Source organism: Sus scrofa, chromosome 3, assembly GCF_000003025.6.
Source record: "Sus scrofa isolate TJ Tabasco breed Duroc chromosome 3, Sscrofa11.1, whole genome shotgun sequence".
Taxonomy (NCBI): domain Eukaryota; kingdom Metazoa; phylum Chordata; class Mammalia; order Artiodactyla; family Suidae; genus Sus; species Sus scrofa.
The window spans coordinates 39,885,067-39,910,156 of NC_010445.4; the positions used below are offsets into that span (position 1 = coordinate 39,885,067).

Genomic DNA, 25,090 nt, shown 5'->3' on the forward strand with positions numbered 1-25,090 from the left:
GCACCCAGGAACTGCCAATGCTCTTGTGTTTGTTAGGTAGCTTAGGAGAGACAGGCAGGTTCCTGCAAGACCAACTGCAAGATCTGGCTCAGGAAGACAGAAAATCTGGAGCTCCCCTCGTGGCTCAGTGGCTAATGAACCCAGCTAGTATCCATGAGGATGTGGGTTCAACCCCTGGCCTCGCTCAGTGGGTTAAGGATCTGGTGTTGCCATGAGCTGTGGTGTAGGTCGAGACATGGCCCAGATCTGGCATTGCTATGGTGTGGTATAGGCCGGCAGTTGTAGCTCCGATTGAACTCCTAGCCTGGGAACCTCCATATGCCGTCCTAAAAAGGGTGGTGGCCCTAAAAAGACCAAAAGAAAATCTGAACAGATCTATAGCAAATAAAGAGGTTAAGACAGTAACTTAAAGACTCCCACAAAGAAAAGCCCAGTGGTCCCGCTGCTGATTGTACCACGCCATCAGGGAAGAAGCAATACGAACTTTTGCAAACTAAAAAAACTCCAGGAGGGAGCAGTCCTAACTCATCCCACGAGGCCACAGCTGGACCAAGACATTACAAGAAAAGGGAGCTGCAGGCCGCTGTCCCTTAATGCCTCATAGGCAGGAGTCCCCAACAAATAGCAGTAGATTGTATCCACCATCTCATAGGAAAGGGTCAGTGCCACGACCAAGTGGCACTTCCCCCAGGACCTCAGTACAGTCATCCTTAGCCGGAGGTGACCGTTTAAGTTGATGAAAATTAGATGCAATCAAGAGTGTTCCTGCTGTGGCACCACAGGTGAAGGATCTGGTGTTGCTTCAGCTGTGGCATCGGTCACAGCTGCAGCTCAGATTCAGTCCCTGGCCTGGGACCTTCCATGTGCCCGGGAACCAGATACGATGAAAACCTCAGCTGCTTCATTCCAGCAGCCCCGTCCCCGTGCTCCGGAGTGGCGCATGGTGGCAGTCCCCAGATGTCGGCCACGTGCAGCATTCTCAAACATTCTCTAGGACAGAACCCTGGACCCTGCCTGCCAGGAGGGGGCCCGCCCCTCCCGGTGACCGCCCGCCTCTCCCGCAGGTGGCCGGGGGCCCGGGCCCCACCCCCGCGGGGCAGCCGGTGCTCGACGTGGACAGCCGCCTGGACTCGTCCACGCTGGACAGCTCTGTGCTCGCCTTCCCGGGACTGCGCGCCGAGGTGCGGGCTCCCCCAGGCCTGCCTGGGTTGGGGCTGTGTCCTGGGCAGCCGCGAGTCAGTCTCTCCCTGTGCTTCTCCACAGGCCTTTGCTGGGCAAATCCACCATGACTTATTTCTGGAGGATTCTAAAAGGTGGGGCTCCCTAGAGGCAATGCGAGCCGTTTCCTGTGTCGGTCAGCTGCGCCTTGCGCGGGCCGCGTCACGTGGTCGGGGCCACGTTGCTGGCTGCGGGTCGTGCCCCCGTCCTGGGCGCGCCTTTGCTTAGCCGCCTCTCGTGTCCACGTGGGACGGGGCTTGGTGGGGTGTGTGCAGAGGCGTCCCCGGGCTCCCCTGCTGACCTGTCGCTTGCAGCCTGGTGTGTGAAGGCACGCTCAGTTGGCCAGACCTCCTGAGTGACACGTCCGTCGCGGGCAGCACCCTGCAGCGGCTGGCACGGGGCCAGACAGGCTGCGCGCTGGGGCCGGAGGAGGACAGCCTCTCCCTGGTCAGCCCCTCCTCACCTGCCAAGTACTTCTCGGCTTCAGGTGAGAGGCGGGGAGGGAGGCGTCCCAGCCCTTCCCGCGCAGGCCCTGACGCTGACCCGTCTGCCCCGTCTAGACGAAGACCTGATCCGGCAGATCCTGGCCGAAGGGGCCAGCAGCCTGGCCCCGACCCAGGACACTCGAGGAGAGACGGACCTGCTCTCCGACCTGTGAGTGCCCGGCCTTGCGGGAGGGGTCGGTGGGGAGCCCGGGCCGGGGAGCCCCGCTCCGGAGGCTGCCCCGGTGCTGTCGGGCCCATGGGGGGCTGGCGCGAGGTTGTCTGGTCTCTGAGCCCCTCGTCCATCAAAAGGACCTCGCGAGGCCACCCGGGGCCCAGCCAGTGTGCCCCTCGGGGCAGCAGGAGTGGACGCTTGAGTAACGAAAGGCAGCCGGGCTCTGGCTGTGCCGAGGAGGGAGCAGCAGGCTTTTCAGGATCTGCCCTTTTCCCTTGGCGGTACTTGGAGTTTAAGTTCGGGAGAATGTGCCCATTTCTTGGCTGGTTTCCAGTTTGTAGCAAAGATTCTTACAGGGTTGCCTCGTGTTCTCCTCTCCTCTGTGTCTGTGTTCATACCCACATCTCTGCCCCTTTTAAACTCTCCTCATTTTCAAGCAGCCAGAAATCAGGGACATAGACAAACTGTCCCACTACACAGCGAAAGCGAGAAAGCTTCTCAGGTCATCTTATGAACACAGATTGTGACCTGATGGCATTTTCAGGAAGGCGTTGCCAATCGATTAAAAAGTACACCAGGACATCTCCCATGGCGCCGCGGGGTGAGGCTCTGGCTTTGTCATGGCAGCAGCTTGGGTCGCTGCTGTGGTGCAGGTTTGATTCCTGGCCCGGGAACGTCCACGTGTGAGAAGGGCCAAAAAAAAAAAAAGCAAAAAAGAAAAAGTATGACAAGAGAAAGTGCTGGGATAGTACCTGGAAGGTGGCCACCCCAATACCTCCAGCCAGAGCCCTTCCTGACACCCAGGTCCAGACGGCCGACTGCGGGTGGGCCGCTTCTCCACATGGGCGTTCAGGGCAGCACAGGCCTGACAGCAGCGAGGACCTGATCTCCCAACCCAAGATGTCTCAGGAAAGAGCAAAACTCTTAGGTTCATTCTCTTGTTTTAGCTTTTTAGGGCTGCACCCCCTTGGCATACGGAAGTCCACAGGCTACCTGTTGAATCGGAGCCACAGCTGCTAGCCACAGCCACAGCAATGCGGGATCCGAGCCGTATCTGCGACCTACACCACAGGTCGCGGCAACGCCGGATCCTGAACCCACTGAGTGAGGCCAGGGATTGAACCCGAATTGTCATGGATACCAGTCGGATTTGTTTCCACTGTGACACAACGGGAACTCCTCTTTTTTTTTTTTTAAGTTTGATTGAAATTAGTTGATTTACAGTGTTGTGTTAATTTCTGCTATACAGCAAAGTGATTCTGTTACATACATACGTGTGTATATATTCTTTTTCATTGTGGCTTATCAGAGGATATGGAGTGTAATTCCCTGGGCTCGACAGTAGTACCTTGCTGTTTATCCATCCTGTACCTATACTAGTCTGTATCTATTAACCCCAAACTCCCAACCCTTCCCTTCCCACACCCCTCTCCCCCTTGGCAACCACAATTCTGTTCTGCCTGTGAGTCTCTGTTTTATAGGTTCCATTTGTGCTGTATTGTACATCCCAGATATAAGTGATGTGGTATTTGTCTTTTTCTCTCTGACTCTGGTATGATAATCTCTGGATCCATCCGTGTTGCTGCAAATGGCATTGTTACTTTGTCCTTTTTTATGGCTGAGTAGTATTCCATTGTATCTATGTACCACATCTTTTGTTTTTTTCCTTGTCTTTTGGAGGACCGTGCCCGAGGCATATGGAGGTTCCCAGGCTAGGGGTCCAATCGGAGCTGTAGCCACCAGCCTGTGCCGCAGCCGCAGCAATGCCAGATCCAAGCCACATCTGCAACCTACGCCACAGCTCACGGCACTGCAGGATCCTTAACCCACGTGAAAGGCCAGGGATCGAACCCGCAACCTTATGGTTCCTAGTCGGATTCATTTCCGCAGAGCCACGGCGGGAGCTCCATGTACCACATCTTTTTAGTCCGGTCCTCTGTTGATGGACATTTAGGTTGTTTCCATGTATTGGCTGTTGTGAATAGAGCTGTTTTAAACATAGGTTTGCATTTATCTTTTTTTTCCCTCTTTTTAGGGCCGCACCCATAGCATATGGAAGTTCCCAGGCTGGGGGTCGAATCAGAGCTGTAGCTGCTGGCCGACACCACAGCCATGCAGGATCCAGTATGTGTCTGCAACCTACACCACAGCTCATGGCAACACCAGATCCTTAACCCACTGAGCGAGGCCAGGGATTGAACCTGTGTCCTCATGGATGTTGGGTTCGTTACCCCTGAGCCACGGCTGAACCTCCTGCGTGTGTCTTTTCAAATTAGAGTTTTGTCTGGATGCACGCCCAGGTGTGGGGGTGCTGGATCATATGGTCGTTCTGTTTTTAGTTTTTGAGGAATCTCCTTATTCTCTACAATGGCTGCACCGACTTACACGCCCACCACGGGTGCGGGAGGGGTCCCTGTTCTCCGCACCCCGTCCAGCATTTGCTGTTTGTAGGCTCACATTTGATGGCCATTCTGCCGGGTGTGAGGTGGCGCCTCATTGTCATTTTGGCTGCTGTTTCTCTAACAATGCGGAGTGACGAGCATCTTTCCATGTTCCTACTGACCCTTGTATGTCGTCTTTGGAGAAAAGTCTGTTTGGGTCTCCTGCCCATTTTTTGATGGGGTGTTTTTGTTGATGTTAATGAGCTGTGTGAGCTGTTTGTATCTTTTGGAAATTAAACCCTTGTCAGTTGCATCATTTGCAACTATTTTCTCCTGTTTTGTAGGGTTTTGTTTGGTTGGGTTTTTTTTTGTTTTTTTTTGTGTTTTTTTTTTTTGCTTTTTAGGGCCACACTCATGGCAAATGGAAGTTCCCAGGCTAGGGATTGAATTGGAGCTATAGCTACCGGCCTTCACCCCAGCCAAAGCAACACTGGATCCAAGCCACATCTGCAACCACTATCACAGCTCACAGCCATTCCAGATCCTTAACCCACTGAGCAAGGCCAGGGATTGAACCCACATCCTCATGGATACTAGTTGGATTTGTTACCACTGAGCCATAATGGGAACTCCTCTTTTCATTTTTTCAATGGCTTCCCTTTTTTTGTTTGTTTTTTGTTTTTTGTTTTTTTGAGAGTCTCAACCATGGCATATGGAGCTTCCCAGGCTAAGGATGGAATCAGAGCTACAGCTTCCGGCCTACGCCACAGCTCACGGCAACGTCGGATCCTTAACCCACGGAGCAAGGCCAGGGATGGAACCCATATCCCCATGGATCCTAGGTGGGTTCGTTCACCCCTGAGCCACGATGGGAGCTCCTTAATGGTTTCCTTTGCTGTAAAAGCACGTGCGTTTGAGGAGGTCTCATTTGCTTATTTTTGCTTTTATTTCTCTTGCCCTGGGACATTGACCTAAGAAGACCTTGGTAAAATGCGTCAGAGAATGTTCTGCCTGTGTTCTCTTCTAGGAGTTTCGTGGCGTCTTGTCTTGTGTTGAAGTCTTTCAGCCACTTTGAGTTTATTTGGGGCATGGTGTGAGGGTGTGTTCCAACTTCATTGGTTCAGATGCAGCTGTCCGGTTTTCCCAGCACCACTTGCTGAAGAGACTGTCTTTTTTCCACTGTCTGTTCTCGCCTCCTTTGAGAAAGTTTAATGGATCGTAGGTGTGTGGGTTTATTTCTGGGCCCTCTGTTCTCTTCCATTTATCCATGTCTGTTTTTGTGCCAGTACCACACCGTTTTCATTCCTGTAGCTCTGTTGTGTAGTCTGAAGTCTGGGAGGGTTATACCTCCTGCTTTGTCCTTGTTCCTCGGGATTGCTTTGGCAATTCCGGGTCTTTTATGGTTCCGTATAAATTTTATATTTCTTCTAGTTCTGTGAAAAATGTCATGGGTAATTTGATCAGGACTGCATTAAATCTATAGATTGCTTTGGGTAGTGTGGCCATTTTAATAATACTTCCATCCAAGAGCCTGGGATATTTCTTCATTTCTTTGAATCCTCTTCAGTTTCCTTTTTTAAATTTGTAGTTGCTCATTTGTTTTATTTTTTTATTTATTTTAGATCTGTTTTTTTTTTGTTTGTTTTTTGGTATTTTTAGGGCCGCTCCCACGGCATATGGAGGTTCCCAGGATAGGGGTCGAATGGGAGCTGTAGCCGCCAGCCTACACCACAGCCACAGCAACACCAGATCCGAGCCCCGTCTGTGACCTGCACCTCAGCTCACAGCAACGCCGGATCCTTCACCCACTGAATGAGGCCAGGGATTGAACCCCAACCCTCATAGATCCTGGTCGGGTTTGTTAGTGCTGAGCCATGATGGGAACTCCCTGGATTCCCTTCTTTTTTTTTTTTTTTTTGGATTCATTCTCTTTGGGTGCATTTACTCACGCAAGCTGTCACCAGCTTCTGTCAGCTATTTCCGGGTCTGGAATCTGACCTCCTCTGCAGGTGCCCTTGCCTCTTCCGTCCCAATATCCCCCTCTGCCTGGGCCACTCCAGCCAACTCAGCAGAGCCCTGCTCCCTCTCTGCAGCTCACCCTCCCTCTGTGCCTGGGAGCGGCTGCTCCCTGAAGCAGGCCTGTCCCTGCCCTCCTGACGCCCCGGTTATCTACTGCTGCAGACAATTCCAGGGGCAGGCGCACGGGTGCAGGCCTTTGGCGAGGCCTCGGCTCCTTGCTCTCTGGACCCCAGCCCTAGGCTGTCTGAGCAGCCACGCGGCATGGCCGCTGGCATCCGCAGAGCGTGTGGCTCAGGGGAACTGCCCTCTAGAGCCCAGCCCTGTGGTCCTCACACTGTCACTTCCACTGCATCCTCTTGGTTACTCCGTGGGAAGGGACAGCAGCCTGGAGGGAGGGGTCACGGGCCGTCTTGGAGATGGCCAGCTGCGCCTGGGCACCGTCCTCCGATGCGCCCCCATCCATGCCCAGCTGGCCCTGCCGCCTGCCGGGCCCCTTCCCTTCGCTACGGCTCCTCCCGCTCTGTCTTCAGCTGTAGCGCTGCTGCTCCCTCTGCCTGGCGGCCTCCCTTGAGCTTTCCCTCCAGAGCTGCCCAAGCAGCCCTCTTTCCCGCCCGACCAAAGTGCGCGGGCCCAGGGCTGACGTGGGCCTCCCTGCGCGTCCTCCCCTGCGTCGTCCCTGTCACCGTCTTGTCCGCATCAGATGCACCCTCGGCGCAGGCGGCGGCTGGTGGTCTCGTCTCCCAGCGCCTAGGACAGTGCCCGGCACCTAGTTAGGGGACATCGCACTGGTTGTCCCTGAAGGAATCAATGACCAGCACAGCTGCAGCCTTTGCTCTCCTGCGGCTCTGAGGCGAATGTAAAATTCTACGTATCTTGTGCTAGATCCACCGTGTGAATCTGGTACACTGTGTCCCCACGCACGTATAAAACACAGACGCACACGCAAGAGAGACAGGAAGTGACGGCGGATACCACTGTTCCTTGCAGAATCCACTCTTTATTGTCACTCTACTTTCTACAGGGTTTTGTTTTGTTTCGCTTTTCTAGGGCCGCTCCCGCGGCATGTGGAGGTTCCCAGGCCAGGGGTCGAATCAGAGCTGTAGCCACCGTCCTACACCACAGCCACAGCAACGCCAGATCCGAGCTGCATCTGTGACCTACACCACAGCTCACAGCAACGCCGGATCCTTAACCCACTGAGCAAGGCCAGGGATCGAACCCACCACCTCATGGTTCCTCGTCGGGTTCATTTCCGCCGCGCCACGACGGGAACTCCTCTACAAATAGTTTTATGCTGCCTTTATAATCAGCAAAGTCCATTTCAAGACAGCAGTGGATCCCATGCATTCACATCTGTCCTCTCTGGCACTCCGACCTTTAGAAGCCACAGTGCCTTTTATTCTGTAGGAAATGCACAAAACAGGTTTGCCGCAGTGCAGTGGCAGGTGCATCAGGCATCTGGGGTTCTCTTCCACCTCGTCCCCAGTAAGCGCCTGCCACGGTCTTGCCTCCCTCCCTCTTGTCTTCTCCCCGTTATCTCTGCTCTCCTTCTCCGTTGGGACGTCCGGGGAGGCGTCCTGAGAGCGGCAGCTCGGCTGTGAAAGCCAGGAGCACATTTCCTTCCCCGAGTTGGTCTCTGGTTACAGCGCAGTCCCTTCATGGAAGCGTGTGTGCCGGGAGGTGAGGGGAAGGCGCGAGGCCTGGGTGCTCCGTGCGTGCAAGGCGGCAGACCTAGTCGTGGTTCGCTGGTACACAGAGCAGGCCGGGGTAGGGTCTGGAGGCCAGGGAGTGGTGGCAGGACAGCAGCAGGTTGCGGCCACAGGAAGCAAGGATGTGGCTGTGGGGCAGCGGGAAGTTGGGGGGCTGCAGCCCGAGGCCGAGGGGACCTCCTGGACTGCGAAGCAGGGCGGACAGTGCCTGGCGGTGTTCTGAAGCCCAGGACCATCTCCGCCTGGGGCCAGGGGAGTGCCCTCTGTCCCCACAGACCAGGGGCAGGGGACGCATGAGCCCAGAGAGGCTCCTGGAACTGCCGGCACCGATGTGGTGGGCCGTGTGCGGGCTGACCAGTGAGTGCTGGCCGCTGCCCTCCACGCTCCCCCCGCTGCAGGTCTGGCGCTCCCGGGGAGAGGACTCAGACACTGATGCTGCAGAGTCGGGGCACCGGGGGGCTGCCCAGCCCAGGCCTGACGTGGGAGCAGCCCCGCTCGGCGAAGCTCTCTAGGACAGGTGCGCCCGAGTCCCCCGACAACCTCCCTGCCCCTTCCCCGGCCTGGCCGCTCACGGTGTGTGTCTGCTTCGTTAGGGCTGGTGGAGGGTCTGCGGAAGCGACTGCTGCCGGCCTGGTGTGCTTCCCTGGCCCACGGGCTCAGCCTGCTCCTGGTGGCTGTGGCCGTGGGGGTATCCGGGTGGGTTGGCGCCAGCTTCCCCCCCAGCGTGTCCGTCATGTGGCTCCTCTCAAGCAGCACCAGCTTCCTGGCCTCGTTCCTCTGCTGGGAGCCACTCAAGGTAGGTGGGATGCAGGGGAGCCCAGCTGCTGGCCTCCGGCCCCTGCGGCCTCCCTGACGCCCTCCTGGCGCAGGTCCTGCTGGAAGCCCTGTACTTCGCCCTGGTGGCCAAGCGGCTGCACCCTGATGAGGATGACACACTGGTGGAGAGTCCGGCCGTGACACCCGTGAGCGAGCGCGTGCCCCGGGTACGGCCGCCCCATGGCTTCGCGCTCTTCCTGGCAAAGGAGGAGGCCCGCAAGGTCAAGAGGCTGCACGGGATGCTGAGGGTGAGCTCAGGCCGCGTGGCCGGGCCCGGCCCTCCCTCTCTGGCCTCCTGGCCAGGGCATCGTCCTCCCAGAGTCCTGCCTTTCTCAGAAACCACACACGAGCCCTTCTCCTGAGCCCTGAAGGCTCTCCCGCAGGGGGTCTCAGGCTCTGCGGCCCCTGCCCTGCCTGACGCCCTCCCATCCCCTCCAACTCCTGCCCTGATCCTTGATGGGCCCCTTCCGTCCAAGTCCAGTGCCCGCTCCTGCCTGGTCTCACGCGGCCCTGGTGTGGCTCCATGGCTTCGCAGACATGTCTGCCCCCAGGCCTGGCTCTTAGCACCAGACCCCCTGGCTGTGAGCACTTTGCTGTCCAGCGTCTGGAAGCCCTGCTGTTCCAGGAGCCCGGGCTGCATTTGGCTGACCCCAGGCCCATCCCCACCCCGCAGGGCCTTCTGGTGTACATGTTCTTCCTGCTGGTGACGCTGCTGGCCAACTATGGGGACACCGCGTGCCACAACCATGCCTACCGCTTGCAGAACGCCATCAAGCAGGAGCTGGACAGCCAGGCCTTCCTGGCCATTACCCGGTATGGATGCCCCAATGCGCAGGCAGTCTGCCTTCTGGGCCAGGGTGGTGCGGATCCCGCCCTTGGTCCAACCCAGACCCCAGGGGATGTTGGAAGTGTCTCGATGCATCTCTGGTGTTCAGAACTGGGGCGGGTGCTGCTGGCAGTGGGTGTAGACCACAGACACTGCTCCAAACCGTGTGTGCCCCGTGCAGCCCCCGCCCAGCATTAGCTCCCCACAAGTGTCAGGAAGCCGAGGCTGAGGCGCCAGGTCGTGCCTCCCCTGGGGCAACACTGGCAGCCCCCTGTTGGCTGGTTCTCTGACCCCAGTGGGTTCGGGGAGCTGAGGCATGGAGCATGTGACTCTGTCTGGCACGGGCAGGTCTGATGAGTTCTGGCCCTGGATGTCCCACGTGCTGCTCCCCTACATCCACGGGAACCAGTCCCGACCGGAGCTGGGGCCCCCACGACTGCGGCAGGTGCGGCTGCAGGAAGGTGAGTGGGAGAGGGGCACTCTGCCACTTATCCCTGCTTTTTCCCAAAGAGAAGCCTTTGGGTGACCTCCCTGCCTCCGGGACAGTGTCATCTACCTTCTGGGCTGCTGGGAGGGTCGCTGCCATCACTCAGGGCTGAGCCCTGGGGGCAGGTAAACAGCCAGTGCTCCTGGTTTGGTCCTGCTCATTCTCTGGCCTTCTGCTTTCAGCGCTCTGCTCGGACCTTCCCGGCCCAGGGGCCCTCACGTGCTCGGCAGCCTCCGGTGGCTTCAGCACCAGCGACTATGGCGTTGGCTGGGGGAGCGTTACCCACAACGGCTCCAAGACGTGGGCCTACTCTGCCCCGGACCTGCTGGGGTGAGCGGGGAGGGCGGGCCAGGGTGCCTGGGGCGTTGGGAGAGCGCTCCTCGCGGAGCCCCGCCTGTTCCCGGGTTCCTGCGGGGCAGCGCTCTGACACTGCCCCCTCCCGGCAGCGTCTGGTACTGGGGGTCCTGCGCCGTGTATGACAGCGGGGGCTACGTGCAGGAGCTGGGCCCCAGCCTGGAGGAGAGCCGCGCGCAGCTGGGCTTCCTGCAGCTGCACAACTGGATCGACAACAGGTGGGTGCTCTGCACGCCCACGCCCCAGCCTTGCTGTTCCCAACGAACCCCCCCAGTGCACCTCACCCTCCTCCTCCACCCGCTGCCCAAGCCCCTGCCTCTGCCAAGGCCCCCAGCTTCTCCGCGGCGCAGGTCCTCCCCTCTCGGCCTTGACCCCTTCCCACCCGCTTGGACTCCGGCCCCACCGTGCCCTCTGCGCAGGAGCCGTGCGGTGTTCGTGGAGCTCACGCGGTACAGCCCAGCCGTGGGGCTGCACGCTGCTGTCACGCTACGCCTCGAGTTCCCTGCAGCCGGACAAGCCGTGACGGCCGTCAGTGTCCGCCCGTTTGCGCTGCGCCGCCTCAGCGCTGGCCTCTCAATGCCACTGCTCACCTCGGTAGGTCCTGCCACCCCTCACGGTTCCACCCAACCCCGCTCCCTCGTGGCCAAGGCCTGGCTCTGATACCGCCCACTGCCCCGCCCAGCCGGACCCCGCCCTGTGCTGACACCACCCCCCACAGATCCTGACTCCACCCTTTCCCTGCCCCGCCCACCCCAGGCCAGTCCCTCCCTCTCGTGGCCCCGCCCCACCCGGCTTGGCCCCGCCCACCTCGGCTCTGACACCGCCCCCCAGGCCCTGACTCCACCTTCTCCCTGCCCCGCCCGCCCCAAACCAGTCCCTCCCTCTCGTGGCCCCGCCCACCTCGGCTCTGACACCGCCCCCACAGGCCCTGACTCCACCCCCACGCTTCCCCACACAGCCAGCCTGACCCTGCCCTCTGCGGCCACCGCCCACCCCAGCCCGACCCGCCTCCACATGACCCCGTCCAACCGGGCTCTGCGCCCTCAGGCTGCCCTGCCCACACTGCACAGGCCCTTACTTCACCCCCCACACTGCCCTCGTGGCCCAGGCCGGGCCCTGACAGTGCTCCGCTGCCCCGCCCAGCCTGACCCTGCCCTGCGTGGCTCCGCCCACCGCAGCGCGGCCCCTCCCGATCCAGCTCGGGCACCACCGCCCACAGGCCCTGACTCCACCCTTGCGCTGCTCCGCCCACCCCAGCCCCGTCTGTGCCCCCTGGTGGCCTCAGCCGGCTCTGACACCCCCTTGCTGTACCCCCGACTCCAGTCTGTTCTGCCCCGCGCGGCCCTGCCCACCCTTGTCCGGCCCTGACCCCGCCCCACTGTGGCTGCGCCCCGGTCCTCTGCAGGTGGGCCTGCTGCTGTTCGCGATGTACTTTGCTGTGGCTGAGGTGCGCTCCTGGCGTAGAGAGGGGCGTGTGCGTGCCAGGAGGCCTGGGACCTGGGCGCGGTGGCTGCTGGTGGCACTGACAGCGGCCGCTGCGCTGGTGCGCCTGGCGCAGCTGGGCGCCGCTGACAACCAATGGACCCGCTTCCTGCGCCGCCGCCCGCACCACTTCACCAGTTTTGAGCAGGTGGCCCAGCTGAGTGCGGTGGCCCACGGCCTGGCTGCCTCACTGCTTTTCCTGCTCTTGGTCAAGGTGAGAGCTGGGCCGGTGGACCCGGGAGGGTGCTTCTGGGTAAGGTTGGGCCACTGATGCCCTTTGCCCACAGGCAGCCCAGCAGCTGCGCTTTGTGCGCCAGTGGTCCATTTTCGGCAAGACGCTGTGCCGGGCCCTGCCAGAGCTCGTGGGTGCAGCCATAGGTCTGGTGGTGCTCGCTGTGGCCTACGTGCAACTGGCTTTTCTGGTAGGTCCTGGCAGGGGGAGGCCATCAGAGGGGCCTTTAGCCCCGGGCTGCCTGTCACTCGTGCCGTCTTTCCCCCAGCTGGTCTCCTCCTGTGTGGACTCGCTTCGGAGTGCCGCCCGGGCCCTTTTGGTGCTGTGCCCTGGGGCCGGGGGTCCTGCCCTGTGTCCGGACGAGTCCTGGCGTCTGTCCCCCTTGCTGTGCACAGGGCTCTGGGCCCTGCGGCTGTGGGGCGCCCTGAGGCTGGGTGCCATCCTCCTGCGGTGGCGGTACCACGCTTTGCGCGGGGAGCTCTACCGCCCAGCGTGGGAGCCCCAGGATTATGAGATGGTGGAACTGTTCTTACGCAGGCTGCGCCTCTGGATGGGCTTCAGCAAGGTCAAGGAGGTGGGTACGGCCCAGTGGGGGGGAGAGGGACGCACCCTGGGCCCAGTGGAGCCCAGGGTGCAGCCGGACTGACCGAGCCCCTGTGCCGCCCCCAGTTCCGCCACAAAGTCCGCTTTGAAGGGGTGGAGCCACTGCCCTCCCGCTCGTCCCGGGGCTCCAAGTCTTCTCCGGACGTGCCACCGCCCAGTGGAGGGTCTGATGCCTCTCGCCCCTCCACCTCCTCCAGCCAGCTGGATGGGCTGAGTGGGGGCCTGGGCCGGCCGGGGGCCCGAGGGGAGCCGGAGCCCGAGCCCGAGCCCTCCCGCCTCCAAGCCGTGTTTGAGGCCCTTCTTGCCCAGTTTGACCGACTCAACCAGGCCACGGAGGACGTCTACCAGCTGGAGCGGCGGCTGCAGAGCCTGCGTGGCCGCAGGAGCCGTGAGCCCCCAGCTTCACCAGCCCCCGGGCCTTCCCCAGGCCCACTGCCAGTCTTGCCCAGCCGCCTCGCCCGGGCCAGCAGAGGCACGGGCCTGGCTACGGGCGCCAGCAGGGCATCCCTACTGGCCAAAAACAAAATCCACCCCAGCAGCACTTAGCCCCAGGGGGGCCTGGGCTCATGCCTCTTCCCTGGGCTGGGTCTGTGGCTTCCACTCTGGCCCCTCGGAGCCAGAGCCGACACCGCTCAGTATTACTACCTTCTGCCACCCTGGAGGCCTGGGGCCAGGCAGAACGGCTGCACGCAGGTCCCACCAGAGCAGGCAGCCCCGTCTGCACCTCTGTGGGCTTCAGCACTTTAATGGCCGCGTGGCCAGTGAAGACCCAGGGTCCCCTCCCCAGTCCCCTGTGGGAGGGCACAGCAGTACTGGACTGAGTGCCCAGCCTCCGAGACGCTAATTTATTTCCCGAGTCCTCAGGTACAGCGGGCTGTGCCCGGCCCCACCTCCTGGGCAGACATCTCCCCCTTGCTAAGGACCCTGGCTGCGGGGAGGGAACCCGTACCCCCCGTCATCCTCCCCCTAAGTTATTACCTCTTCTGTCCCCCGCTGCGTGCACTCACCTCCAGCTGCCGCTGTGCGCCGCTGTGCGTCTATCGTCAGTAATTTATGTGGGGTTAAAATGTATATATTTTTGTAAGTCGCTTTATTTCTCAGTAGGGCCAAGGGGCCTGAGGGCTGAAGCAGCCTGTGCCCATGGTCGCCTGCCTGGAGGAGAAGCTGGGGCTGCAGAGCTGGCCTCCCTCCCCAGATATATGCCCCTAGGGCTGGGGAAGCAACAGTTGCTTCTTGGATCCAAGTCGGGCCTGGGGCAGGTGCTGGGCCAAGGGCTGCGGGAGGGGCACAGCCTCCCCCAGGCCTTTCTTGTCACCGCTGTGGCCTTAGCCTCCTGCCCTGCCCAGGTCTGCTGGTGTCGGGTCTGGGCTAGGGCAGCACCCGTGCCTGGCACAGGACCCCAGGGTGGGGAGAGGGAAAGGCCGCTCCCTGGGGCTGGCTCCCAGCAGGAGAGGCGAGTGGGACAGTTCCCTGGGCGGCTTTCCTGAGTGGAGGCCCCAGGAGCAGCCGGACAGGCCCCTGCCCTGCGCCAGGGGCATGGCCCAAGCTACAGCCTTGACCCCCCCGCCAACAGACGGAGTCAAATAAACGAGCTGACTGACGGCCTCCGCGTCTCTGTCGTGTGTGCCGGCTGGGGCCCCACCAGCCCTTTATTCACGCAAATGAAAACCACCCCAGCTCCTTGCGGGCAGGGAGGGCTGCTGCCGGGGCGTGTGCTCAGCGTCTCCGACAGGCTCCAAGGGGACCAGGCAGCGGCCCGCGCGCAGCCTCACACAAACTCGGTGAAGTCGTCCACGGAGGAGATGAGACGCTTGCGCTGGCCCGTCTCGTAGGTGGGCGTGGGCTCCGCTGGGGCCTGCGCCGGGGCCTTGGCGTGGCCGGGAGGGTGCGTCTGCATCTGGGGCAGGCTGGCGTTCGAGTAGTGGGCCTCCTCTCGGATCTGCCGGAGAGGGAGCCGTGGCAGCAGGCCCAGAGGGGGCGCGGCATGTGCTGCCCACCGCCCAGACCCCACCCCTCTGGCCCGGCCTCCCTACCCGTTGGCGCAGCCGCTTGATGTGGCGGAGCCTGGCGATCCACTTGGAGGGGTAGATGTCCGTGGGGTTGGATCGGCTATGGTGCACCTGCGAGGCCATCTGCGGGGGGTGAGCACAGCCCTGAGCCCTGTGTGGGTGGCACCTGTGGACCCACCCCACCACCTCCCAGGGGCCCCCCTCTGCTCACGTTCGCATGCAGGGCCATCTGGCGGGCCACGAAGGGCAGGTTTCGGTCAGACACAATCTTGGCCACACTGGTGTCCACGAGGCCCTCCATGTCTGGAGAGACAGGGCGTTAGTGTGGGGCTCAGCCACGGGTGCCCCCCACACCCTGGCCCGAGCCTCACCTTTCCTGCACTGCAGCGACACCAGGTTGCACTCGTAGTCCAGGGGCGTGATGATCACGTGGACAAAGTTGAACTGGCCCTGACCGGACAAGAGCAGGAATCACCCTGGCACCCAAGGCTTGGTGGTTAGACATGTGCCAGCTCAGCGAGCGGCCTACACCTGCACCCGCAGCCACCCACCTGCCTGCTCATCTGTCGACACTTTCTCCTCACCCAGCTTCGGGGCAGGTCCACCACCGCATCCCCCCTCTACTGCCTCACCCACAGCCCAGCCCTACAGGACCCAACACTGGTCGAGCCAAGCGGGCAGAGCGACCCCTCCACACTGCCCAGGGCTCCTGTGCGGCCTGGCGGACACACCTCATAGACCCCGAAGGCAGCAGATGGAGCTCTAGGTGGGTTCCCAGCACACCCGAGCACACACCGTTCGTGACAGCACACCCGAGCACCCGCCTTGGGGCGGCCCTGCCACCACGCCTCAGACCCCTCCCAGCTGTCCTGCCCCGATGCGCGCCCCAGCTCTGCGGCACAGGAGGCCCAGGCCAGCCTCCCGACAGGCACTCCTGCCCTCCACCAGGCTCTCTGCCCGAAGCCCCAGCCAGTCTGTGTTCAGAGACCTCCTCCAAGGTTGTGTTCAGAACAAATTCAAACGCCCCTCGCATGGCACCTCAGCACTAGGCACCCCAGCACCAGGCACCCATCCGCTGGACCGTGCAGCGCTCACGCGGCTCCCCCGTGGTGACCACCTGGCCTGAGCCTGCTCCTCCCCACGGGACCTCGAGCCTCGTCTCGGAGGCAGGTGATGTCAGCCCCCCCACACTGTGCCACAGGGCGAGGAGAAGCGGCAGGGAGAAGCACCGGGGAGCAGGACTCAGCCGCCACGCCCCGCCCGGCACCAACATACCTCTGTGCCGACTCCTCCCAAGACACACGGCAGTGACCGCACAGGCCCCAGGAGGAGCACACCTGCCGTCCCCTCATCCCAGAAGGGGACACAGGCAGGGTGAGGACCTCCGCCCCCAAGGGCTGTGTCACCAGTGTGGTCCTGGGGGAGCTCACTGCCTCACACCACACACACCAGCGGGCACCTCCCCAGAGACACGGCCTCCACCCAGGGCACCTGTTGGCGCAGACCAGGCCCGGCGCAGGAGGGTCCCTCGCTCACTTTGATGGTGCCCAGCTTGAAGTCCTCGCCCGAGTCGTTGTAGACGATGGACACGAAATCATTGCCCAGGTGGCGCTTCTTGTCACAGCGGTGCTTGTCCACGTCCTTGGTGGGCATCAGGGTGGCGATGTGGAAGACGGCTGCGGGGCAGGGCGGGGTGGAGCTGAGCAGCGGGCACGGCCCCAGGCAGGGGGCGAGCCAGGGCTGCTCGGGCTGGGGCTGCGGGCCCAGGACAGGCGGCAGGGGCCCAGCCCTCCACGCGCGCCAGGAGGGCCTAGTTTCTCCAGAAGCCGAGGGCCTGCGGGAGCCGCCTCCCCTGGCACCCAGCCAGCAGCACTCAGCTCCTCTCCCCGATGGCGGAGATTTCTGAAGCAGAGCTCTGCGGCCAGTTGCCGTCTCAGTGCCCAGGCTGTTGACCTTGGCCCTTGGCTGCTGCCCTGGGGGGGGGGGCTGGCATGTGTGGGGTGGGGGAGGGTGGCACCTTGCATGATGTCGTCGTGCCAGCAGTAGGTGAACTGGCCGTCCTCGCCACACACGTCCAAGCCACCCAGGTACACCTTGTCCGGCTGGCAGTCCTTGAGCTCGATGAGCTTGCCCAGCCCCGTCAGGAACTCCGTGTACCTGTAGGAGCCGTGCTCGTTGGACAGGATGGCAAGCTCACTGTTGCTCTGCAGGGACACAGAGGGAGCTCGGTGGCACCTGCTCCCAGGCAGGCGGCCCCCATCCACACCCCGTCCCTCGCTGGCTCTCAGGGCCCCCACAGGGGTGGGGGTGACTGGTGCAACTCAGCACACAGCCCCACTTCTACTGTCAACCCAACCTGGGGTGCGGCAGCTTTGCTCCAGCTGCTGCCTTGGGTGTGTCACCTCCTACGTCCCTGCTCTCTTGTGACTAAGTCCGCCGCTAAGCTGGGCCCAAGGGATCCCGAACGCCCTCGGAGCCCTGTGCTCCCCAGGCCCCGTTCCTCCGACCTGCCCTGCTCACTCGGCCTGCCGCCCTCCCTCCAGCAGCGCTGCCCACGGCAGCCAGAACGGTGCTCTTGAGACTCGGGTCGAGTCGACTCGAACCCTTTGCTCAGAACCACCCGAGGCCCTCCCACCTCACTGGGGACTGCCCGGGATCCACAGGCTGCCCACAGTGACCCCTCCACGCCGCCCCACCCACATCCCTGCCCAGCACCCCGTGCCGGCCCTGGAGCACATGGCACCTACCCGGCCGCTGCCGGCCTGCCTCCCCTCCTGCACATCTCCGCTCAGTGTTACCTCCTCCCCTGCGCCACGGCATGGAGAGCAAGGGGCTCACACCTGCAGGGGCTCCCGGGCCCTGCTCCCCAGGGACCCCGTGTGCACACGGTGCCTGGCCCTGCACGGAGCCCAGTGGGCCCAGAGGCTCCAGCAGCGACCGAGCTCAGAAGACAAGGGCCCGAACCCCACCTGGCGCCAGCAGCCTCACCTGGCCTTCTCCCACGTACAGGACGGCGATCTTGTGCGTGTCATATGACGGGATCTGGTCGAGGAGCTGCACCGACCGCTCAAAAGACTGCAGCCACAGAGCCGGGCCTGAGCCCCGGGCAGAGACCGTCCCCTGCCTCCAGCCCCGCCATCAGCCCCGCCAGGTGCCTGCCCAGGAGCGGTCTCTCGCCACGCAGGCAGGTCACCCCAGCACCGGGGCCCCCGTTGGGCAGCCCCAAGAGGAGCGAAGGCAGGCCTACCTCGCTGGGCAGAAGGATGGGCTTGTTGGACTCGTCACCGAAGAAAGGGGAGTGGTAGAGCTGCAGGAACACGAAGCTGCAGAGACCGTGAAGCCTGGGCTCGCGGGCACGGCCCAGGCGAGGGGTGCGGGGGCCAAAGCCTCGGGACCACAGGAACCACCCTCCCCTGCGCCTCCGACCAGAGCACCCCAGCCTGCTCTGCCCTTGGGAAGTGTCCTGGCTCACCTGGGGTTGATGCCCGGCACCTTCTCCGTGTTGGGGGTCCTGGCTCTGCCCTTGAAGGCATCCCTCTCCACCCGCTTGCCCCTGCGCGACGGGGCCGAATCAGAGATGGTGTAGCCTCGAGGCCGCAGGCCACTGGGGGAGCGGGGGCAGCTGGAAGGTAAGGGGCCCTCGGTCTGGGAAGGACCCCGGCCCCGGCCCTCTTCGCCCGGAGCTGGCCAGGCAGCGCCTTCCCCATCCAGGATCCCTGACTGCGACCGGGCCTTGGCCTCAGGGCTCAGTCGGCCGGCATCGGCCTTGTCCCCAAGGTCCCCAAGGACATCCTGCAGGGTCTGCAGTTCAGGCGATGAGCTGGACTTGCTCAGGGGCTGTGAGGGCTGGAAGGTGAGGTCCACAGAGGACCGGGAGCCCTCCGAGGAGACGGCCCGCTCGATGGGGATGCCCCCGGCTGCCAAGTCCTCTGCGTGGAACAGCTTCTCCTCCTGGCTGGAGGTTGAGGACGACTAGAAGAGAACGCGCCCAGAAAAACCTTCATCAGGAGGCACCCCCCAGCTCACCTGGGGTTTACCTGGAGGCAGTGAGGCCACACCTGGCCCCAGCCCAGGGCCGCAGAGCCACGCAGCCCGAGCTGTTGGGTCCCCCGCCTGCGGCCCAAGCTCAGTAAAGGAGCTAAGAGTCCCGGAGACCAAAGGAGGCCGCAGGGAGGAGCCTTGACCTGGGATGGCCCAGTGCGACAACAGCAGGAAGGAACCCTGCAGGGGTTTCTGGAGCTCAGAGCAAACCCATGTGCCACCAGCCTGGGGCAGGGGCCCCGAGTCGGCCCCCACCGCCCCCAGGAGCTGGGGTTGAGGTCTGGAGGTGCAGAGGGTAGGAGCACCCACAGGGAGCCTCCAGCGGCTCCGGCCCACACTCACCCTGCTGAAAGCTTCGGCGCGGCAGCAGCGCTGACCTGTGTCTAGCGGCGCCTCCAAGTCTTCCAACTCGGGGACCCCCCCTGGCCAACCAGGCTCGCCTGGACCTCCCTCCTCCAGAACCACCGCAGAGTCTGGAAGGACATAGGTGGGGCTGCTGGGCGCTGGTCCGGCCCCAGGAGCTCCTGGTGCCTCCAGGGGTACCAGCGTCCCCCCTGAGGGCACAGCAGCCGCCCCCCCAGCGGAGCCCCCCTCCCGTTGAGCCAGCTGGAGGAGGGCACTCTGAGGGGCCGCGGTGTGAGGCCCGACACGGGCTGTCTCTCTCACGCCCCCCGCCTGCCCCACGTCCACAGAGACCGCCTCTGTCTCCTCAGCAAGGCAGGTGGCCCAGGGCAGAGCGGGCCCCGAGTATAAAGATGCCCTCGTGAGACGGGGCCCCGGCTCGGGAGGAGACCGGCCCTCAGGAGCTGGGGCGAAGCCAGGCGCCTCCCTGACTGGCCAAGGGCAACACCACGGCGGACAAGTCCCTGCACGCAGACTCGGCCCAGGGCCCTTCCGAGGAGCGGGGGCTCGCCTCCTGAGACCAAGCCGACCCAGAGCCGGGCACCAAGGAGAGGGCACGAAGCCCCAAAGCTGCGTTTCCTGTACCAGCGCCAGGGTAGAGGCAGGGCGAGAAAAAGCGGCTGAGAATCAGCACAGCCCACGGCTGCCCGAACACAGCCCCACACGCGTGCAGTCCGTTAGCCGCCCGCGAGAACCCGTCCGCACGCTGCCACGCGCCGCGAGGCTCCCAGAGGCTGGAGCACCCCGCGGGCCACCAGCAAAGGCAGACACACCCAATCTGCGGGTTCACAAAGCCAATCAGACCACCAGCGGCCAGGGCAGGGTCAGCTCCGCTGAGCCCCAGGGCCAGGCTCGCCCCCAAAAGGCTGTCCTCTGCCGGCTTCTGGGGTCCAGCTGCCCCGAGACCCCCTCCTCAGGCCTGAAGAAGGGGCTGGGAGGGCCCGGCCAGCTTGGCAACACAGCTCAGCCATGAAAGGCGTGAGGCAGAGGGGGTTCCCGCCGGCAAAGCAAAGGCATTCTGCACAGACGCCGTCATGCGAGTGAGGGCCACGGGGCTCAGGCGGGGCCATGGAGGGGCGACCGGATGAGGGGCGATGGAACAGCACCTATGAGGCAGGCGCTCCGCGGCAAGCACCGCTGTCCTTAGCGAGACGTACGAATACCTGCCCAGGAAATGCTCCTGTGCAGCTTTCCTTGGCAGCGGGACTGGCACAGGGAGGAGAAAGAGGCCACTGCAAGGGAAACCGCGAGCGGCCAGTCAGCAGGAGGAGAGGCCGCGCACAGGAAGCAGGAGGACAGGCCCCGCCCGTCCCCACAGACCCCGAGCCCGGGGGCTCGCACACGGGCCAGCTCTCCAGGCTGCTCGGGGCGGACGGACGTCTGGGGAGAGGAGCGCAGCCCCTCCTCGCGGACAGAGGTTCTCGGCCTCTAAACATCGTCCGTGGCCACAGGGAAGGCCGGGGCCGAGGGTGGGAAGGACGGCGCCGGCCCAGCAGGATGGGGCACAAGGCAGCGCAGGCAGGCGCAGGCAGGCGTGGGGGTGCTCGGCGCATTCCCCCCAACCCAAGCAGAGGTGCGGCCGCCTCCGGGAGCCCTGGGCACGGGGCGCACGGAGGGTGCAGAGCAGCCCTCGGCCAGCGCCCACCCCCGGGGGGGAGGGGCCAGCTGAGGGGGGCCTCGAGCCCGTCACTCACGGCACCACGTCTCCGAAGAAGAGGGCCCCCCGCAGGAGCAGGCCCCGCTCTCCAACGTCAGGGTCCGGAGAGGGGCGTCCCCCCTCGGCCGGCCTCCTCCCCGCGCCCAAGGCTGGCGGTGCCGAGAAGCCTAGGGCCCCCTGGGCGCACGTGCCATCCGCAGGCGCGCAGCAGGCACCGCGGGGCCAGCGCTCACCTGTGTTAGAGCGCGGGGGCGGGGGAGGCTTTGCCGAGCCGGCCGCCGGCACCGACAGGGACTTGTACAGCGCCGTATCCCGGCGCTCCTTGAAGCGCTCGGCGGCCATGAGGGCATTGGACAGCTCCTGCAGGGGCATGTTGTTGATGTCCGAGGAGAAGGGGCTGAGCGGGTTCTCCAGGCTCATCAGCCAGCTGGTGTTCCCTGTGGAGGCGCAGCCGGCAGCCCTCAGCGCATCCCCACGGCCACCCCGCGGCCCCAGCCCACAGCCCCTGCCACGCGTCCTCCAGGGCCCTGCTCAACCAGGGAGCCAGGCGAGGCTGGGTTTGGAGAGAGACTCTCTAAAGTGGTGATTAAGCTAAAACAAGACCATGCAGACGGGCCCTGAGCTGTGACGGGTGCCCTTGAAACGGAAGATGAAGACACAGATGAGAGGGAGACCACGCGAGGTCACAGTGAGAAGGCGTCTAAGAGCCAAGGAGAAGGGGAAACGAGCCCCCAGCAGCCTGACCCTGACTTCAGGCTCCAGGCCCGGGAGGAATAATTTCTGCAGTTTACGGCCCCCGTCTGGGGGGCAGGGTTACAGTGGCCCCAGCAGACTAGCAAGGAGGGACCCTCTCCCCGCTGAGCCACTGGGGTCTCCCCTCACCACACTCCTCTGGGGACCTGCTCAAAAGCCACCTCTGAGCAGCTGCTGTGGCCCAGCCTGACTGCCACTCACTCTGTGTGCCCAGAGCCTGTCACTGTCCCCACTACGGGCCAACGGCGGCCCGGGCCAACTGAACGCAGGGCCACCCCCAGATACCTGTGGGTCTTCGGACCAAGATCTCCGCCCAGCCCTGGGTCAACAGGGGGACGTAGGCCGCCAGGTTTGTTTTCTCCTTCTGCGCAGGGAGCTGGGAGCCAGCCGAGGCCTTTTCGGGCTTGCCGGCTGGGGCAGTCTCTGAGCCCGGGGAAGAGGGGCTGCCTGGGAAGTGTGAGGCCGGAGCATCCAAGGTGCCAACACGAAGGCCGTGGCCCCCTGAGGAGAAGGAGGAGGGCTGGTGACCACCGCCCAACCCAGCGGGAAAGCCACCTGGGAGCCGGGCTGGCTGAGCCCTGAACTGGGGCGCAGAGGCAGCTCAGCCTCCTTGGGTGTGGCCCTCAGTACACCCTGGGCAGCGGGAAAGGGTCCCAGCACCCGCCCGAGTCAGACCACGGCTTCTCTCAGCTGCAGCGGAGAAAAGCGCCAGGGGTGAGCACCAGGCGTGAGCTGGGCTGCAGGCTAGGGCTGCTGCGGGTGCGTAGAAACACCAGCCCCGGGCGCAGACCCCAGCAGCAGGAGGCCTCACGCCACAGCCATGCAGGTGCGTGTGCCCTACCCGAGGCCCCTGACAAGGCCTCCCAGAGACAGGGCTCCAGTGATCGGGAACTGGCCGCCAGCTGTCCCTCGGCGCCCAGGGCCTTCCTGAGCACAGTGGCCCCTATGGGGGGCGGGGGGGGCGGAGGCTCACCAGACATGGAGCGGACCCGGTCCCGGGCCCCGCGGCACACCTGCTGCCCAGCCTGGGACTCCAGCTTGGCCGGCGCCTCCTTTATCTGTCTCACGTGCACACCGGGGTCGGAGCTGAGGACAGAGGGTCCCGCAGAGTGACCAAAGGACTCCACGCCACCATTGCGTGCAGGCCTGGGCCCAGGACAGCCACCGCTGAGGCGGGGCAGCAGTGGCAGAAAAGAGCAGTCACCTCAACTCTGGGCCGCCCTGCAGCTCTCCTGAGTCCAAGCCCAGGAGTGACCGCGTCCCGGTCCCCACGCTTGTCGTCACGGTGACCAGCTTGTTCCCAACCAGCCAGGTTTTGGTCCTGCCACCAGCCAGAAGGAACTCCCCGACGGGAGACCTGAAAGCACAGGAGTGTCCGCCAACCTCGCGCCTGGCGGGGCCCCCCACGCCGCTCTTGCTGCCGTGGCTCTGATGGGGGCCGTGGCCCGAGGAAGCCCCCGGCCCACAGCCCGCTTCACACCTCTTGGGCACGGCCGTGAAGTTGGAGAACACGTATCTGGCCATCATGTCTAGACAGGTTTCTGTGAGCTCCAGGTGCAGGTTCTTCAGGCTGTCGTCAGCCTGGGCCATCGAGTTCTCATCTGCAGACCCCAAGCTGGCGCTCGTGAGCGATGTCTGGATCCTGCTGGAGGGACGAGCCACTGCGGGGTCAGGGTGCCGGACAGGGGGCCGGGTCATCTGCCACCAGGGCCAAAGCTCACGGCATGCATGTGCTGAGGGGGCCGTGAGGCCAGCGGAGCCACGGCTCGGCCAACTGAGGGACACACCCCCCGGGGGAGGGCGGCCGGGCTCAGGGGGGAGACCTGGCCCCTTCGTCCGAGTGGAGGCTGAGCCGGGAGAGACAGGCCCCGCCCCCAGAAGCACAGGACAGTCGGGCGACGGCCGGGCGGCAGACCGTGGAGTCATGCAGAGACGCGGGACCACAGGACACCGACCAAGATTGCATTCTGCCCACAGGGCCGCCTCCCGTGGGGGACGGGGGGGGGTCTGGCCTTCCACTGAGCCTCTTCACCCCCACACCGGGGTCCTGCCGGCCCCGCCCCTGTGACCAGGAGGAGGGGCTTGTGCAGGTTTCGTTGGGATGTTTCACACCCCGTTGCGGAGCTGTGCTCTCAAGAAAGAATCTATTGGGAAGGAGCTGAAGGGAACTTCTCTGAGCACCCCGAGCCCAGCAGCGCCCTGCCGACTCCAACCAGACTCGGCAGAAGCCAGCCTTGGGGCTGGAGCCCAAGCCAGAGGGGCCGGGTGGGGGTGGGGGTGGTCTACGAGCTCCGGGACCCTGAGGCCTCCAGAGGCCTCCAGGTGGGAAGGCAGCGGCCTGGCCTGTCGGCTCGGGCCGCAGCCCTGAGTCCACCCCCACGCTGGGACACGGCAGGGAGCAGTGACGAGGCCGCGACCCTGGAGAGGCCAGGCCTCCCCTCCCCTGGCCCTTGCGGCTGGCCCCCTGCCCACTGCCCCCACAAAAGCCCCTGTTCCACTTCAGCTCCAACAGAACACAGACCCTTGTACAAAAAAGGCTCAGGAAGAAAGTCCCCTCAAGAGGATGTGAAAGAAAAGCCCAGGCCTGGAGGGTGTGTTTCCAGCAGACCTGCGCAGGCACCGCTCGAATCAAGGGCCAAGACCCCGGACCTCCAGGGACAGGCTTGCGGGCACCGCCACTGGACACCCGCCATCGGACGGGGGTCACCCTGCTTCGGGCTCCCCGGCCGGCCACTGCAGACGCTGCGCAGCCAGCCCGCGCTTGTGGGCGGCTTGGTGACAGAATGCAACCTTTCCGCCCTCTCCACTAGGGTCCCCTGGCCCGAGGGCCAGGCTCGGCAGGATGCACCCCTGCGGCCTGAGGGCGTCCCCCCCCCACCCCGAGCTCTCCTCCAGCTCCGGCCAAGGGGGGCATGGGCAGGCGATGAGGTCATGCAAGCAGCCCCATGCACCGCCCCCCGGGCGCTCCCGCCTGGCAGCGCCACTTCGTGGGCTGAGCTCCCGGCTCTGAGCCCCTGCCCGACAGAGCCCTCTACCTGCGGACCGCGTGCTCTGAAACACTGATGCTGCGGCACCGGAAGGCATCGGCTGCAAGGCTCTCCTTGAATTCTTTCACGGGTGGGGAGTTATTCAAGCCTTGTTTGGGGGGCCTGGCTATCCTCAAACTACCAGGTGAGGAAGGAAGGCCCAAGCCCCAGAGAGCCCAGCTCCAGGGAGGGGAGAACAAGCCATTGGAGGGAGGAGGAGGAAAGGTCACAGCCCGTGGGTGAGATGGACAAAAACCATGCCAGAGGCCAGTCAGCAGGGGGAAGAAACAGAAAACAAAAACGCATGAAAACATATCTCGTAAACACGACGGAGAAAATGGCTCCACGCGGGATACCCAAACAAAGAACACGAGAGCAAATTAAACGTGTGCATCACACCGCACGACAGATTCCAGGC

At 63.5% G+C, this 25,090-nt stretch overlaps 2 protein-coding genes across 19 annotated transcripts in view; one reads left to right on the plus strand and one right to left on the minus strand.

Annotated features, from left to right (window-relative positions):
- The window catches only part of PKD1 (polycystin 1, transient receptor potential channel interacting), a 49,877-nt gene extending 35,488 nt beyond the window's left edge, over window positions 1–14,389 (plus strand). For all 5 annotated transcript variants that reach the window (XM_013987810.2, XM_005655159.3, NM_001246202.1 and 2 more), the window contains 16 exon segments: window positions 1,065–1,181; window positions 1,264–1,313; window positions 1,533–1,705; window positions 1,779–1,872; window positions 8,383–8,501; window positions 8,578–8,780; window positions 8,854–9,048; window positions 9,474–9,613; window positions 9,975–10,087; window positions 10,296–10,443; window positions 10,560–10,685; window positions 10,887–11,061; window positions 11,873–12,163; window positions 12,237–12,371; window positions 12,450–12,755; window positions 12,851–14,389. In XM_013987810.2, coding sequence (XP_013843264.1) covers window positions 1,065–1,181; window positions 1,264–1,313; window positions 1,533–1,705; window positions 1,779–1,872; window positions 8,383–8,501; window positions 8,578–8,780; window positions 8,854–9,048; window positions 9,474–9,613; window positions 9,975–10,087; window positions 10,296–10,443; window positions 10,560–10,685; window positions 10,887–11,061; window positions 11,873–12,163; window positions 12,237–12,371; window positions 12,450–12,755; window positions 12,851–13,330 — 2,865 coding nt within the window. In that variant the 3' untranslated portion in view covers window positions 13,331–14,389.
- Window positions 13,858–25,090, minus strand: part of TSC2 (tuberous sclerosis 2) — a 36,656-nt gene continuing 25,423 nt past the window's right edge. The window contains exons 26-42 of one of the 14 annotated variants that reach the window (XR_002342449.1): window positions 24,682–24,810; window positions 23,127–23,291; window positions 22,851–23,003; window positions 22,620–22,732; window positions 21,932–22,147; window positions 21,127–21,330; window positions 20,400–20,468; window positions 19,177–19,307; window positions 18,266–18,765; window positions 18,041–18,116; window positions 17,782–17,868; window positions 16,811–16,997; window positions 16,330–16,469; window positions 15,165–15,269; window positions 15,005–15,096; window positions 14,818–14,916; window positions 13,858–14,723 (exon numbers count right to left, since the gene is read on the minus strand). Coding sequence is in view for 13 of the 14 variants with exons in the window: in XM_003354671.4 (XP_003354719.1) it covers window positions 14,553–14,723; window positions 14,818–14,916; window positions 15,005–15,096; window positions 15,165–15,243; window positions 16,330–16,469; window positions 16,811–16,997; window positions 17,782–17,868; window positions 18,041–18,116; window positions 18,266–18,765; window positions 19,177–19,307; window positions 20,400–20,468; window positions 21,127–21,330; window positions 21,932–22,147; window positions 22,620–22,732; window positions 22,851–23,003; window positions 23,127–23,291; window positions 24,682–24,810 (2,611 nt within the window). In the remaining variant the exon portion in view is untranslated. Of the gene's footprint in view, window positions 14,724–14,817; window positions 14,917–15,004; window positions 15,097–15,164; window positions 15,270–16,329; window positions 16,470–16,810; window positions 16,998–17,781; window positions 17,869–18,040; window positions 18,117–18,265; window positions 18,766–19,176; window positions 19,308–20,399; window positions 20,469–21,126; window positions 21,331–21,931; window positions 22,148–22,619; window positions 22,733–22,850; window positions 23,292–24,681; window positions 24,811–25,090 lie in introns of all 14 variants that reach the window. The other 13 variants (XM_003354671.4, XM_005655160.3, XM_005655162.3 and 10 more) reach the window with 13 other exon arrangements.